The 18,185-nt window shown below is 37.6% G+C and overlaps 1 protein-coding gene across 5 annotated transcripts in view; it reads right to left on the bottom strand.

The window, feature by feature from the left end:
• Positions 1 to 17,092, bottom strand: part of LOC136845838 (elongation factor 1-delta-like) — a 34,839-nt gene extending 17,747 nt beyond the window's left edge. For 3 of the 5 annotated variants that reach the window (XM_067116236.1, XM_067116239.1, XM_067116240.1), the window contains exons 1-2: positions 16,972 to 17,092; positions 5,816 to 5,915 (exon numbers count right to left, since the gene is read on the bottom strand). In XM_067116236.1, coding sequence (XP_066972337.1) covers positions 5,816 to 5,905 — 90 coding nt within the window. In that variant the 5' untranslated portion in view covers positions 5,906 to 5,915; positions 16,972 to 17,092. Of the gene's footprint in view, positions 1 to 2,485; positions 2,549 to 5,815; positions 5,916 to 13,455; positions 13,609 to 16,971 lie in introns of those variants that run through there. The other 2 variants (XM_067116238.1, XM_067116237.1) reach the window with 2 other exon arrangements.
• Between the last annotated feature and the right edge of the window lie 1,093 nt (positions 17,093 to 18,185).

Genomic DNA, 18,185 nt, shown 5'->3' with positions numbered 1-18,185 from the left:
AATTTCAGGCATTAACGATACTAGAGGATGTTCCATGTAGTAAAACAGAGATCAAAATAACTAACACAGAATACCTTCCAATGGTCTAAATCACACATACCAATATAAATCAGCGAGCACTGCAAAGGAAACCTTGAAAAATTTCATGTCAAGTTAGTCCTATGATACTTCTTGATCTACATTAAGAGAATAGAAGAGCATTACAAGCATTGTTTGAAGATCAAAATACCTTTGAGACAAATATACTATAATTATGATTATGAGACACCAATATGCTTAATATAACTAAAGGAAAATAAAATATTGAGCATAAATATACTAACTCCAATACCATGACGAAACACCAATCAGCCAAATATGACTAAATGAAAGTACAATATACAGAGGCTATCTATACCAATTCCAACACCATGATGAGAAACCAATCAGTCAAATACGACTAAAGGTCAGTAAAGAGCCAAATATGACTATAGGAAAGTAAGATATATAGCTAAATATAGCAACTTCAACACCATGATGTTTCTGAAACATCAAAATGTATCATTAAGCAATTCCATGCCATTTCTCAAAACTTTCTAGGAATTTGCTGAAAGCTGCGATACACACAGTGACCGTGTCCAGCTAATCAGTGTTTTTGGAGGAGAGGGACACAGAGTATTGAAACATTTTATAAGAAACTCAAGGATACGCCAGAATTTTGCTATTCCCTATTTTGCATGTATGTTTTTATACACCATCCATAATGAATTATATTGAGCTTCGATAGACCAATATCTGCCTACAGCATCTGGAATATATGACCAGACAATGAATTTTGTGAAATTAACAATGCAAAAATCGAGGGGAGAGAGGGAGATAGTATGTGATGTGGACAAACTTAACCAAGAAATTGAACATTTAACATTTTTTTTAGGAGACATGAGTATAATCAAAATTTTCTTAATACAGACCATAACAATGTAAAAAAAGACAGCCTAATAAATGAATGAAAAGAAGACATCTAAAATATCTGGTCTTATCACCTTTAGTCATAATCCCTTTTACATGTTTCTTTAACACATTTCTATTTTTGAAGGGAAATGAATCTCTACCTGTCGATATCTGTCAATATACATCTTTTAAAGAAATATTCACATGCTAATTTAGTGTATGTTTTAATACCATCAAGACATACGTCTGTCAATCTTAAATCTCATAAATATACTGAATAAGGTACAATGGAGCAAGTGTGCTTGAGTATACACAGGTAAAATGACTGAATTCGGATGACAAAAAGGGACCACAGAGATCCATCAAAAGAGGAGATAACAACAGAGCTGTATTTTAAAATATGCAATACTATAACCATGGCAGCTGCATCAAAAATGCAACCAAAATGGCTTGTATACAAAATACTGAAAGAGAAAGATTGCATGAATCTCTTGATATTCAAAATTATGATTACCTTAATATATAAGTATGCAATTATATTAGGCTCTTTACTAACGTAACTTAAAAGGTACTGTTTGTGCAAGTAAACTAAATACCCAATATTAAACAATTATATGAACACTTGTACTTTTGGATGCCTGTCGCTATCTTTCTTCTCTTTTGAATGGAATGTTGTTTCAGTGTTAATTGTATACAGATGTCTCATCTCAACTGTTGTTGTACTTCAATTATGATTATCATTTTTTTTTTTAGTCTCACCTTAATGTTCACCAGTTGTTTATTCTGAAAGAGGGTGGTAAGTTGCCCTGAAAGTTTGTCAGTTTTTTTTTTTCATACATTTGTATATCTCTTACTAATTTCTTTTTGGTTTGGTTTTCAAATGTATACCATTTTTCCTGAAAATCTACAAACTGGTTATTTCACAGAAGCTTTAAGCAATGTCTTTTAAGTTCAACTAGGAATAATTCACCTTCATCCATGTCATTTTTTTGTGTAAATTTTCCCCTCTTTATGACTGAATTACCACCTAGACCTAAGTCTTCACCTATGGTAGTTCTCAAGGAATTTCTGAGCATTCTTAGCAATCTTTGTTATGAAAACAACTGTCTGCATCCTTTACAGTAATGGTTCAACTAAGTTTTATCATTCTGAATGGGCTAAACCATGGCAAAATCAGATTCTGAGCTGAGGTCAGTATTATTCTAGGAAAAAAAAATTAAAAAAAGGAAACTTGAAAGAACTTGCCAGTGCGATTTTTCTATGTCAAAAGAGAGATTGTTAAGTGAACAGCAAGTGCTAAATTATCTAGGAACCAAGTGGCCATTTCAAATAGCACTCATAAGTTACATAGCCTAAAATTGGGGTTATTCCTAACTACGATACAACTTATACACGGTTCACTTAAAATACAAATATTCGTGCTTTACTTTCACAAAGTTAACAATACATACTGACTAGAAATTTTAAATACAAGTCCATATAAAGTGCAGATGAAATTCTGCTGTTGTGTACCAAAATGGGATTGTGCATAAAGTTAACTAGCATAAAGGCTTACCTTACTAGTCACCCCTATAGGTCTACTTGCGCATGATCTTGCATGGGGGTTTCCTACTGCTGGCTATATACAGAATGAAAAGGAGGGTCTAGTAATTTATATTTCAAAGGCATTTGTTTTGTCAGTGACAAATCTAGCAAATACATGCGTCCACAATAATTTATAAGAAATTCAAACCACGGTCATGAACAACAATGTCCTTCTTTGAAGTTAATGCATATAACATTATGGTTCAAAATAAATTTTCATGTACTGTACAGTAATTACCTGATTATGGCTACGGGCAAATTATTGCAAACACTGTATCCTGAAAAAATTACATGCTAGTTATTAAACCTACTTTTCTTTGTAAATGATGTCAAAGAAAATTCAGCCTGAACATTATATATATATATATATATATATATATATATATATATATATATATATATATATATATATATATATATATATATATATATATATATATATATATATATATATATATATATATATATATATATATAATATATATATATATATATATATATATATATATATATATATATATATATATATATATATATATATATAATATATATATATATATATATATATATATATATATATATATATATATATATATATATATATATATATATATATATATATATATATATAATATATATATATATATATATATAATATATATATATATATATATATATATATATATATATATATATAATATATATATATATATATATATATATATATATATATATATATATATATAATCGAGTTAATCCTTGTATTTCCTTTCAATGTACTTTATTGTGCTGGCGTTTCAAGACCATGTGTCCCATTTTCAAAGCTATAAATTAAAAAGACAACAGAATTAAAAATAGACTCAGATTTTTAAAGCAGAGAAAAAAATTTTTTTACATAAAAGTATAAAAGAAACATAACAGAAAGGAACAATGAATACCAAATAGTGCTGAAGGCAAAAGCTGAGTGACATTCAGGGTCCGTTTTGGTTCCAAATGTGAAACTCACGAGAGGTATAGAGTGTTGGCGTGGATTGAGTATTTAATTGGGAACTAGTTGTTTAATAAAAAGAGATTCTAGTATTGACAGTTGGTGGTCATTGGAGCTTTGCCTATTATTTTGAAATCCTTGTAATTGATATTATATTTGCATTTTTTCCGTGGTCTCTTATGCATGAAAATTAGGGGTTTGATAATTTAAAACTCTGATCTAATCTCACCTTCAACAACCTCAGTGGAGCCAGTACTTCCCCAGGTCATTCTGGGGCAATTAAACAATTATATGACTCCGGTCATATACCTGTTTAATTGCCCCAGATGTGACCTGGGGAAGCTACAATGTTAGAACAATGAATTATCAAACCCTGGCAATTTTCATGCATAAGAAAGGAAAATGCAAATATAATATCAATTACAAGTTTCAAAATAATTGGCAAAGCTCCGTGTGACCACCAACTGTCAATACTAGAATCTCTTTTTATTAAACAACTAGTTCCCCAATTAAATACTCAATACGCCAACACCTCTATACCTCAGTTTCCGTTGGAACCAAAACAGACCCTGAATGTCACTCAGCTTTTGCCTTCAGCACTATTTGGTATTCATTGTTCCTTTTCTGTTATGTTTCTTTTATACTTTTATGTAAAAATTTTTTTTTCTCTCTTTAAAATCACAAATTCTGTTGCCTTTTAATTTATATTTGAAAATGGGACACATGGTCTTGAAACGTCAGCACAATAAAGCATTGAAAGGAAATACAAAATTCTCCTTCTCCCCTAACTCAGTAACTGTTCATCAGGTTTAAAGCAACAATACTTTGATATATATATATATATATATATATATATATATATATATATATATATATATATATATATATATATATATATATATATATATATATATATATATATATATATATATATATATATATATATATATATATATATATATATATATATATATATATATATAATATATATATATATAATATATATATATATATATATATATATATATATATATATATGACCAAATATATATATATATATAATCATCCACCTTTACTGTAAGATATCTACTATGCTTATTCTCAAAATACTTAAATTTTAAAAGACACATTTTCTAGGGAAGAAATTACTTATTCTGCATTACCCTCATAAAAATCTGACTGCATAATTCTAAGATCATGTCTTACAATGTCAACAATGAATTTCCAAGAAAGAACTAGTGTTGTCGTCATGTCCATAATTACAGAACCTCAAGATAGTCTACTCTCATTATTGCTCACAAATAAAATATAAGTTCGTCAAGCAGTGCTGCCAAACAGTAATACTGCAATACTTACAGCAGGTGAGCACAGTATGAGTTAAATAGCCTATTTTTTACTTTCCAATCTCTTAATGATGTATATAAAACTAGACCAAACAAAAAGTGAGACAATTATTTTTCTGTCTATGAATAAAAGTTTCCGATTGCACAAAAATAGCCAAATTAGACTAAGTCAACTTAGGCTTTTTGTCCACACTTACTGCAACTGCATTCTTTAAGGAAAATAGCATTGCAAACTAATGCTAACTGCATAAAAATCAGTAGCATTGAAACTGCATGAAAACAGTCAAGTTCTGTATGAGAACCAGTCATTGCACATTATTCTTTTTAATTTTATGCGACAGCCATGGTTTTCAAAGGTAAAAATCTTTCGTTCCCACATTTGTAGAAACTAGTTTTATATGAAATTACAATCTTATCATTTGACTTACTGATGTTCATGTTCAATTATTAATACTGTATAGATCACCAACATCCTGTGATATTTCATTCTGCAACAATAACTGACAATTGAAAATATTATGGACTTGGACTATGGAGAAAACAGCAGTCTTGAAGTTCATGGGAGGGCATTTCTTTCGCCTTTTCCTGTCTGGAAAAATGCATCCCTTATGCCACCACAATATAGCAATTAGGACACACATTTTATACTAATAACCACCAGTCAATAACCTAATTAAATAACACACTATGGATTAGATAACTATATGTACAGGTACTCTAATATACAGTGAAATTCTAGGCTAGGATAAAATGTTTTTGCCTTAATGAATACATGGTCTACAGGAGCTCTCTTAATTCTACAATAACAGATTTAATGATGGTACAAAGCTAAAGGTCCCTCAATTAGCAAAACATTTTAAAAGACATGATATCTAAATTGAAACAATAGACAGTATGTGTTTTAGGTTCCAATTCATGTCATTACTACTACAAAACAAGAGAACAATTTCTACCATTATGTATGACTCACCAAATACTTTCTTTCATAGAACTCTCGTTCAGCATCATCTACACGCCACTTATCAAACCAAATGTTCTCATGAGAGTATTCAATGGCCATCTTGTCAAATCTGAAATGAAAAAAGGACATTTTATGATAAAATAAAGTTTTATATGCTGTATATATACTTACCAAGTAACTACATAGCTATTAGTTTCACTCAACCACAGCAGTTCTAAATTTGAAATTCGTGGTAATGCGCTATTGTTTTATTGTAGGTAACTAGACCCCGCCCACTACCGGAAAAGAATAGGTACAACAGTGACAAAGAGCCCAATTCATTTGTGTCCCATGTCCATGAGAGGGGAGGTGGGGCGGCTTTGATCATGTAGTTACTTGGTAAGTATATATAAAACTTTTTAAAAATGTCATTCTTATATGAGTAACTAACCAAGTAACTACATAGCTGAATCCCACATTGACTGGAGGTGGGAAGCATGGACATTTTCCATCCAAATTACACTCAATAAAGGAGATAAATTTGAAATAGAAAGGTAGCTAGCATTGGTGTAATGCTTGTTGTAACCTTAGCTGGTGAGAGAGCTGAAGCAGGATGATACTGCCTCTAGTTGGCACTCATCTCAACCTGCAGTGACGCTGCAGTAAAGCCCAGAGTTGTCTCTAGTTCAGTGGGAGAACCTTGCTGTTGAGGAGTTCTCCAAAGACTGACAAGGCCTTACAGAATAAATGCCCTTGCCCTGGGCACAGTACAATGAATACAACCAGATTCGTTACTACACAATATTAAAACTATCACCCAACCATTGAAAACCAACAACTAGTGGGTACTCCTGGTACATAGTGCCACAAGGCATCCCAAAACTCAGCATCCTTCAACAAGGTGAGGAGATAGATGATTGGAAGGTATATCCCCTATCCTTCTTCCCCCAATACCATGCCAGTCATGGCCATGGGCCTAACGCACTGCAAATATTAAAGACTGTCTCCACATCGCGCAAATAATGGGACGCGAACACTGATTTTGACTTCTATTAAGTTGATTGGAGAATCGTGGAGAGCGACAAGTTCTTCTTAAAAGCCAATGAAGTGGCAACTGCTCTAATCTCATGAGCTTCTTCTACTTTAAAAATGGAGAGATTGTCTTCTTGAATCTTCAAGTGACTTGGAAATAGCACTTTTTAAAAAGAAGGCCAAGGTGTTCTTAGATAATAGTCGTGAGGGGTTTTTCACTGAACACCATAGATTCTGAGAGGAACCTCTAATCCCTTTGGTCCTATTCAAGTAGTACTTAAGAGCTCTAACTAGGCAAAGAGTTCTCTCCTGGTCTGCTGGCCCAAGGGTATCTAACAAGCTCTTGATCATAAACAAACAAGGCCAAGAGTTGGACGGGGTTTCGTTCTTTGCCAGGAATCTAAGTGTGAATGAGGAGACTGCATCTCCTTGCGAAAAACCCACTCGCTTACTGAAGGTGAGAATTCGCCGATCCTCTTTGCCATAGCTAAAGCAACTAGCCTAAAAGGGGTGTCTTTCTGGTTAAATTTCTCAGCGATAAAGAGTGAAGGGGCTCAAACGCAGGGCCAGAACCATTTGAGGACATCTAGATTCCAGGCGACTCAAGTAGACTTCTCTTGCTTGGAAGTGTCTAGGGACTTAATTAGATCGCTTATGTCTTGATTAGCAGACACATCGAGACCTCTATCTCTAAACACAGTTTGGCATAGATCCATAACCTCTGATTGTAGAGGTGGCCAAGCCTCGAGAGACCTCAGAAATATTAAAAATCAGCTATCTGTGCTACTGAGGCTTTAGAAGACGATACGTCGTGTCTTTTGGCACCAGTCACGAAAGATTGTCCACTTCACCTGATAGACATTAGCGGAAGACTGGCGTCTGCACTTGGCGAATGCTTCTGCAGCCTTTCTTGAAAAGCCCTTCGGTCTGACAAGCTCCCTGACAGTCTGAAGCCTGTCAGAGTTAGAGCGGTTAAACCTAGACAGAAGCGATTGAAGTGAGGCTGCTTTTGAAGGTTCCTCTTTTGAGGTAAAGTCTGGGGAAGACTATTAAGAGACTGAGAAGGTCCAGGAACCACTCCTTCCATGGCCAAAACAGAACTACATGGACACATTGGTGTGGGTCAAGAACTTGTTTAGGACTTCCCTCACCATGCTGAATGTTGGGAAGGTGTAGACATCTATGTCAATCAGTCCTGGAGCATGGCATCCCTCGCCCATGCCCGAAGGTCTGGGGAGGGAGAACAGCAGACGGGGAGGCGATGGTTCCTCAACATCACAAAGAGGTCTACCGACGGTTTTTCCCACCGTTTCCACAGGTCGGTGCACGCCTGTGGATTCAGTGTCCATTCTGTCGGAAGGACCTGTTTGCAGCAACTTAACTCATCCACCAGAATGTTTAACTTTCCCTGGATGAAGCAAGTTATTATCCTGGTACGGTTGATATCTGCCCAGAGAAGAAGATCCTTGGCCACTTCGTAAAGGGAGAAGGATTGAGTCCCTCCTTGATTTTTCATGTAGACCACTACGGTTGTGCTGTCCGAGGGGACTGTGATTGTCTTGCCACAAGTCTCCATCACAAAATGCTGACAGGCCAAGTGAAATGCCTTCAGTTCCCTTACATCTAAATGTAATTTCTCCTCTTCTGACAATCACTTCCTGGATATTTTCATGTCGTTCAAAAGTGGCCCCCAACCCAGATCCGACACATCTGAGTACATTAGGTCAGGGTTCAGCGGGTGCAATATTTCCTAGTAAGAACCTATCCTCTGCAAGCCACCACCGAAGATCCTCCTTGATCTTGGGAGTGATATGGTAAATGAAGGAGCCTGAGCGAGTTTTCCTTTGTAGGACTCGTGTGTAACCTTCCTAAAGGCATGAACTTCTCAATGGACAAGAGAGTGCCCAGCAAACTCATCAACTTGTTGGCTGTGCACAATGGGCAAGATATGAAGTTTCTTACTTTCTTCAGGCAGTCTTGAATCCTTTTGTGGGACAGAAAGCCTGAAAAGTCAGAGCATCGATCCTCATCCCCAACCAGAGAATCGACTGTGTCAGAGTAAATTGGGATTTCTGAACACTGATTAAAAGACCCAACTCTTGGGCCAGTAGTAGTCTTTTGAAGGTCCTCCATGCATCTTTTCTTCAATGGGAAGTGTAATAGCCAATCGTCCAGATATAAACAGACATTGATCCCCATGAGATGGAGCCATCTCGCTACAGGGGCAAGAACACTGGTGAATACTTGCGGAGCTGCAGAGGCCAAAACAGAATGCCCTGCACTGAAGGACCCTGCCATGGAATACGAACCGCAGATAATTCCTTGAGTCCGGATGTACTGGGACATGGAAGAACACATCCTCCATGTCGATCGTTACCATCCAGTCTCCCTGATGAATCGCTGACGGGACTGAATGGTTCGTTTCCATTTTGAACTTGGTGGTCTACACAAAAAAGTTCAACGCACTGACATCTAGGACTGGTCTCGAACCTCCCGATGCCTTGGGAAAGACGAACAGACAGTTGTAAAACCTTTCTGTGCTTACGTCTTTGACCAACTCCACAGCTCTTTTCCTGAGTGGTGACAATACTTCTTCCTTCAGGGCCAAAAACCTCTCCAAGCCTTCCAAGTAGGCTGTTAAGCTGATGGGCAAGGAGTCAAAGGAGGTTTTTTCCTAAACGGGATGGCATAGCCCTCTTGTAGGACTTTTCCTACCCAGAGTTCTGTGTTCCTGGCTTCCCATTTGTCTCAAAACTGGAGGAGCCTGGCTCCCACAGGGACACAGAGGACTGGAACCTCACTTGCGAGAGGCCAGTTTGGAGGATGACGTCTTGGCTGGCCAGACTTATTGCAGATTCGAGCGTGGGCAGGGCTGAAATTTGGTTCTTCTGCCTCGAAAGGGTTGCTGTTGCAACAGGGTGACAGTTCTCATGCTGAACGAGACTGAAGTGCCACAGGTTGGTTCCTTGGCACACCTTGTCGACTGCAACAAAAGGTCAAGGTGACGACGGGGTCCTTGGAGAGAAGATATTTGGACAGTAGAAGAGGAAGTACCTCAAGAGTGCCAAATACACTGACGTAGGATGTTCTTGATCAATGGCTTCTTCGTCGGCTTCCAAATTGGATGTAATGGGAGAAGGAGCTAACTCCACCTGATCCTGTGTAGCAGCAGGTTCCAACGAAGGATCCGTGATGGCAGGCGTTGGTGCCATGTGTACCGGAGGTGAGAATTCTGGCACATGGCAGTTGGAAACTGGGCATACAGACACAGTGCTGGTAACCCAATCACGCGGACATTGGGCGTTCGGACATTATGCACTCAGAAGTTGAGTCCTTGAACACTGGGCACTTCGACACAGAACAGCCGGACGCTACACGTACGGAAACCAGGCACTTGGACAACTTGGATGTGGAATGCCACGTCAAAGACCGGCTCACCATCACTGAAGTGTCATGCACAAGCCAATTGGGACTGGAAGTTAGGCGTTTGGACACAGAACACTTTGACACTGCACATTCTGACACTAGGCACTCAGACAACTTGGATGAGGAATGCCGTGTCAAAGACTGGCACTCCGTCACCAAAGTGTTAGGCACAACCCATTCGAGACTAACCCAAAAACTGCAGGAGGGAAGAGGACTGTGCTCTTGTTCTCTGGGAATCTTATGTGGGAGCGGCGAAGCATGCTCAGCGGAAGGAGCATGACTTTTCAATGGCCTTGATACTTTTGAAAGACATTTACGCCCCCTGTCCGCACTGGTGTCCGAATCACTGGATGACAGCATGCACAACCGTATGAACGCCTTTCCAGTGGCGATCCGCCGAGTCCTGGGTTCGATCAACAGGCTCCATTGAGGGGGCAACTATGTGTGGGCAAACCCCACCAGCCTCCTTTGGACTTCCGGTTAGCTTCCTTCCAGGTTTGGGGAGTCTAACGATGACCTTTGTCTAGGAGCATCGGTGGAACGAGTAGTCACCTCCTCCACTTGCACTGCACTTGCACCAACACTAATTACGCTCACCTGATCCATAAGGGCCTTAACCGAAGACCCGATTTGGGCTACAGTATTTACAAGCAGACCAAACTTTCAGTCAATTCTAGCTTCTAGGCTGGCAATAGTACCGGGTTCGGAAGAATGGGAGCCAGGTAACAGAGTTTGAGGAAAAGTCGGAGGGCTGGTGATCAGGGAGAACACAGGCAGAGGTGTAGAAGGCACAGGTTGAGAAGCAGTATCCGATTTCAGAGTAAAAACTAGCTAAACCTTTAGCCTCGGCTCTAGCAGCAGCCTTTCTCTGTCTGTCTCTTTGGAGTCTTATCTAGATGTGCATCCAAAAATTTCCATTCACCCTGATCCCAGTCCTTGCATTCGTCACATTTACATTCAAACGAGCAAATTTTCCTTCTACAATGGCAACACAGAGTATGCGAGTCATACTTAGCAGAAGTAAGTCTAGTATTACAGCCTTTGCTGCAATACCTAATATAATACTAGAAACGCTAGAATCTGACATTAAGTCACAATAAGCCACAAGTCTGAATAATAAACTAGCTAAGCTAATAAACAGCATGCTGCCAACACGAATACTTCACCAAAGGGAAAGATACAACCATCCGGCAAAATTCATATCAGAGCTGCTCAACCAACAGTGTACAGTTGTCGACCAGCAGAAACAAATTGGGCTCTTTAGCACTGTTGCGCCTATTCTTCTCTGGTCGTGGACAGGGTCTAGTTACCTAAACTAAAACAATACTGCTTTACTGCGAATTTCAAATTTAGAACTGCAGTGGTTAAGTGAAACTAATAGCTATGTAGTTACTTGGTAGGTTACTTATACAAAACCTAGAAACATAAAGACCACCACTAGCCAAACTGAAAAGCAGCTATAAATTGCCAAAAAAGTTCTTAAAGAAACATTCCACTTAAAGAAACAAAGTTGGATTCCTTGTGAAAATTTTTGTCACAATAAAATGGTTTTCAAGAAATTTATTTCAGTACTTTACCTGATGCACTTAGCTTCCAAGTTGCTCTTAATGTGAACAGTATTTTTAAAAATTTGTGAAAATGATATCTAGGTAATTCACACACAAAAAGATAAATTAAGTACTATACTGTATACAATATTTGTTGAAAGCATGTGCTTTAGTGGCATCAATGAGCTTCCTGCAAGAATTTATTCTTGTATACTTATCTTTGACACTGAAAGTCCATGCTTCAATTCTTCTGACCTTTTAAATTTACTAATTCAGAATAATTTACATTTTTTCTGATATGTGATAAAATCAAGGCAGCCTATTTTAGGTCATTTGGACTTCTTTTACTTGAATACTGTTCTCCAGTGTGGTTGTCTGCTTCTGCCATAGATTTATCACTTTTAGATAAGAATGGTTCGTGGTGGCAGGTTTCTATTTCCTAATAGTAGCATTTATGACTTGGACCATCGATGGTCTCTTGTTTGCCATTTTTTTATAGGCTGTATTTCAACAGAGATCTTTCACATTCACAATTGATCCCCTTTGTCTGCCAAGAGCAATCAGATTCACTAAACAGCAGCACCAATATGCATTAAATGTGCCTCGCTGTCGAACTTCTCAGTTCCAGAGGTTTTTTATTCTTCACACCATTGGACTGTGGGAGAGCCTCCCAGAGGATGTCATGCAATTGGAACTTCAGAAGTTCAAGCAAAGGTGCAATGCATTACTGTATTACCCTAATACTACTTTCCTTGCATTTAAAACATTTTTATCTATTTATTACTTTATTTTTTCTTTTTTAATATGTGGGATCTCCTTTCTGTATTTCCCTTTACTTCCTCTTACTTCTTCCTATCTGTATTTCCCTTTACTTCCTCTTACTTCTTCCTAATGAACTTCATATTCTTTGGAAGCTTGAATTTCAAGTCAATGGCCCTGTGGGCTTGTTCCATATGAATAGCTTTCATCTACTGAATAATAAATAATAACACTACAAAACTTAAGGTTGGGATTCATTTCTATTTAATTTTTCTGATTATGGTGCGCTATGTTAGGTTGCGATGGGGGACAAGGCGGTTCCCGGCCCACTCATGGAAGGGCAGAGAGAGCTTAGGTCAGGAGAACGGTCAAGTTAGCACATATGACTATACATATTTTACACCAGGATTTAATGCTCTTGATCAGGTTAGGCTGAGGGAGAGAGGGTATGGCAGTAAAAATCCAGCATCCTTCATTAGGTTCAAGAAGGTAAGTTTACAAGGCATCCCAATAATTGGCCTTGTAACATCTTTGCCCTTCATATATTTGTTCTGTGATTAATTCTGATTGTAACCATGGATAATATGTCTCTCTGAACGCTTATCCTGTGCCTTATGAATTTTGGGTCTCCCTCTCCCTTACTTGAATACCCATTTTCTATCAGGGTCCCACCATAATTGTTAAATATCAGGGGCTAGAAAACCAAAAATTTGTAATTTGTGCCAAAAATAAGGGTCAGAAAAGCATAACACACTTATAAGCAGTCACAATACTATATGGCCCAGTATATATTCTAGAAGAAAGATTTTTTATAAAAAATATGAATGGCTGAATGCAAGTGTTACTCTGCTCATTGCAAACTGATCTTTTGTTAGGTCCCAGATTCCAATCAGTGCTTTATCTTACCTCTATATCAATTCAGAAGGTATCCCAGCAATGCTATATAATTCCTTGGCAATGACAAATTCAACATCAGTGCCCATGCAACTGCTTTGCATAACTGGCAGTAGGGTAAAAGCTCGAGATGTGAGACACTGCAACATTCCTCCGCTGTTTGGACACTTCCAGAAAATACATTCGAATGCACCCCCATCAGCATCAGTGAGACTTGTGCCCCCTCTACACAACACGCAGACCTCTACGTTCCTATCAAAGTAACATTTTCTCCTAAATTACGAAATAATGGCATATTTCCGATTAAACAGAGATTCATTAAGATTTAGCCATGCGCAGTGCTAACTTACCAGCCATGACCCTCTTGAAACTTTTACTTAAAACACTTTAAAAGTGGACGAATGGCACCATCTCGATATTTGCCGAGTCACTTGTGTAAACAAACTTCCCATTTCCTGTGTTAAATCTGCAAAATATTTGTACCCATACACACTGACACCATTTCCTTGACATCAGTGGTAAACGCTGGTGCCTATGGGGCTTGAACGGGGAACTAGCAAATTTTCGGGATGCCACAGCGCTACATAATATTTAAATAACTAGGTAGCTAAACATCAGAATAAGGTTATAAATTGAGTAAACGTATTACTTGTTCATTATAATTCATTTGAAAATATTTGTTGTTGGAGCAAACCAGATTTCTGATACAAATTTCGACGCTTTTGCTGTGAACATTACGATGTAGCTATTTTTCGCATTTTCCTATCTTTTTTTATTTATCAATATATATTACAGTGTAATACCGTATAAATATATATCACATACAGTGTAGGTTTTGTCATATATAATGGTGTTTTAGGTAATAGTTTTGGATTTATAAGCTTTATTTCAGTCCTGTATTTTGATGTCATGGAATCTTGACTCTCGTACCAGTTCTAGATAAACTGTCATACTCAACTTTCTTGCATTTTTGCCACAGTGGTAACACTCATATGTACACATTACATGTCTCAGAAGTAAACATAGTACAGTAATATGGGTTTAAATAAATAAAAAGTCCTAACAACAAAATACTACATTTCTATCGTAAACAGTTCACTAGTGTGTCATCTGCTCTCGGATGTTTGTGGCAGCCAGATGTACAATAGGGCTGGAAAATTGTTCCCGCCACAGTTTTGCTACTTTGGAGTAAAGTACTGTAAACAAACATTCTCACGTATTTTAAGCAAATTAAGAACAAAACGTGCACAATTACAATCAAATAAGCACTGTGGAGCTTCAGTTGTGACGTCAGTAAGGATAAAACCACGGATTAAAGGTAAAAATGCATTTCAGTTCAACCACATGACAGATGGAAATTCCATATCCCATATTTTCACTAGTATAGGTAACAAAATGTTGTTTTATCGTGCTGATTACAACTAAAATCTTGGGGTAGATTACAGTTTCGTATGCTGGGCTGCCTAACTCATTCTACCTGTGCCGAGATCCCTCCGCCAAGGTAAGTAGTTCCACCCTAAACAGCTGACGACCAACAACCCGAAATGCCCCGTGACCTACGGTACCGACCCAACCCGACCCGACCCGACATGCCCAGAGATCTACCTCAGTCTCGTCCGAGTTGCCAACATGGCTACGGCCAAGTCGTATCTGTCCCACGTTCAATTTGCTTCCAAGAATCCAGTGACCCTTATGGATTTAGGTATTCTGTGCAATGAAGAGCGGTCACTGCTCGTCTACCTCATGAAAAGTGGCCTACTTGGCGACTTCAGCGGTACTTGTGGAAACACACCTTAACATTAATCACTCATTACATTTTGTTGATCCCGACGATACAAGCATACACACAAACACAATAGAATCTACATGGCAGGTGTTGAAACGTAATGTTTTGCCTAGAAGCGGTACAGTAAAAACCATGTATAATTCATATTTCTCTATGTATTGCATTAAAAAAACGTTACTTAACAAATGTCCCTTGCCCCTTTAAAGCTTTTCTAGAATTAAAAACGTGCATATCCCTTACATAGAGCCAATTCAACACCCCTCAAAATGCGGTCTAATTTTGCCGAATCTCAACAATCATGAGACGCCGCTGTCCAAAAAGGATTGGTCAATTCCACGCGGTCTTGTTCCCCCAGTTCCAGTTGTCCAGATCCCGCTGAACCCAAAACAAAGAAGAATGGAGTTACCAAAATCGGCCATTCCAGATTTCTCCGATGATTCTGACTTTGAATGAGGTACGTGCTATTTCGAACAGTTTACGATACACTAATTGTACGCCATCCTGTGTTCGGTTAGGTCGGTTTCATCAGGTTAGGTAACGGCCTGAGTTTCTGGGAGGGTCCAGGGGTAAAGCCCCAGCCAGGTAAGGGCACGCCACTCTGTGTTCGGTTAGGTTGTTTTCGTCAGGTTAGGTCGCCATCTTTTTTGTATTCGTCCTGCCGATTCTCTAGACGGTACCCACTGCCACCTGGTGGTGGGTCACGGCTAGAAAATTTACAGACGAAAACCCACAGCATACGAAACTGTAATTGCCCCAAATCTTGAGTAATATCTATAAACATTACACATATACATAATTAGTGTTCAGTGCACCGTTAAATGAGCGCTGGGAAGGAAGTGTCCAATCACAACTCATTGCTTTCAACACCCGTTTTACGAACACTTCACATGCTTATTTCAGTTCGTATGGCAGTTTCCTATAACTCATTTTATAAATGAAGCTTTAATCTTTTGAAAGGTTTTCTTAAAGGTATAATTTTTTTGTTATTTCTCCAACTAAATATTGAGTGAAAAGTGAAAATTCTGCCTCCCATGTGTCTCATCCCCCATCATTTTACCTTACATTAGGCTAATTTATATGAACTTCTAGGTCACAGCCTATTTGGGTGGGGGGCCAGGCAGTTAAGGGCCAGGTGCCCTACATTAGGATGTACCCTGATATGTTACAGTCTTATTACACTTGCCTAGAGGGGGAGGTCAGATCAAGTGAGGAGGGTCTAGGGTAGCCTAAGGAACGAAACCTTATTTAGAAACGTCTGCGCTACCATAAGTTTCCAAAGCTGATTGAAATGAGTAGAACAGCTAGCCTACCCCTATCAGTAACCTAGCTTACAAGTCCTTAACTGGTCAAGCTGCTGACGCAGCCTAAGCTAGTCTACGGTAGGCTAGGTAATCAGATTCCAATCGTAACCTCAGCTGAGTTAACATATGTAGGGTGGGCTACCTCCATGAAAAATGACTGAAACGTGATTAACTCGTCATACAATGTTATTATACGTAACATCACCAACTTTCGACGTGAAATCCGATATGGAAGGCAATGAACCCGATCAACCAAATACCGTAGGTTGATGATTCGATGCCTGGTCTTGCGTAGTCACTTTTTTCAATTCTAAACGGCTTAACCAAATTATGGGCGAACGCATATAACCAACAACCTCAAAACTGGCACTTTCCGGAACAACTGCAGGTTAGATTCATATAATAAATTGTAACACAACACTAATAAGCACACATATTTACCAATGAAATAAACTAGTGATCCGCGTGTAGGTACTAATTTCAGTTGAAAGGACCGACGACAGGCGAATCTGGTAGTCTTGCCAAGTCTGTCAAAATTCCCTAGTAGAGGTCTATTTCAGTGATTGTTGAAGATAAAGGCCATAAAAATAAGTAAGATTATATTTTTAATTATCCATAACGTAATAATATTTATATTATCTTATAAAGAGGTCCATGATTCATTATTTGCAAAATATAAATAAAAGATTTACTTTTCCAGAATCTGGTAATACTGATTTCAGTGGCTGTCTTCTTCAATGTGGACGATGTAAAGAAACAAAGATCTTCGTTGTGAAAAAGCATCAGGTTTGTGCTGAACCTTATACGTGAGTAAGACTATCGAGATTTATAAGTGCAAATAATGATGGTGTTATTATAATTGTAAAAGGATAAAAAAAGAACTATGCAATTTATTCGATGTTAATATTGATATGATGTTGAAAGCGATAAATATTAGTGCTTCTCAGTGCAAGTGTCCTGTATCGGAGAGATAGCTATTGTTTAACCAGTTTTGAAAGGGACACTTGATATTAGAACTCAAGTTCATACAGACCTGTTCTGACTCTCATTCAAAATGCGAGAACATATTAGTTATTATTCAGTCTAATGTAAATGGTCTCCTGGAAATGACTGTGGATGATAATTGTTGTAGCCTATATCCTAATATTAATGTTTTTCTTTTTATATACAGTTTTGCAAGAACTACTTGTAAATGATTTACGGTTCATTGGAAATGCTGATGAGACAAATGGATATTTGGAAGACTGCTTGCATGACAGAAAATAATGTGCACAGATAAAAATTTTCATCTTATAAAATAATAAAAGAGGATTACCTCTTTCTTGATGTAAGGATAATTTCTTAAATCTGCAATTTATTAACAATATTACTTAAATATTTTCTAGAAAGGCTACGTATGTCTTCTACTATGTTTATTGTTATATACTATTAAATGATATATATTGTAAAGACGTCAGACGTCTCTTCATTTTCGCATCAACACGTCATGCATTGCATTTCTTAATATGTCAAGACTCTCGTGTAAATAGTCATGTGTAGAATTTTCTGGCCTTTCCGCCGATATGTATTTCATCATTGTACATTTATTGTCTCTCAAAATTGCCATTCGTTTGTCTGTCAACAAACACAAATTGCTCAGAGTGTGGGTCATGGCG

This window comes from Macrobrachium rosenbergii, chromosome 14 (genome assembly GCF_040412425.1).
Source record: "Macrobrachium rosenbergii isolate ZJJX-2024 chromosome 14, ASM4041242v1, whole genome shotgun sequence".
In the NCBI taxonomy this organism is placed as follows: domain Eukaryota; kingdom Metazoa; phylum Arthropoda; class Malacostraca; order Decapoda; family Palaemonidae; genus Macrobrachium; species Macrobrachium rosenbergii.
The sequence above is the reverse complement of the archived record's forward strand: the minus strand, read 5'-3'. Positions and strand labels throughout refer to the sequence as shown.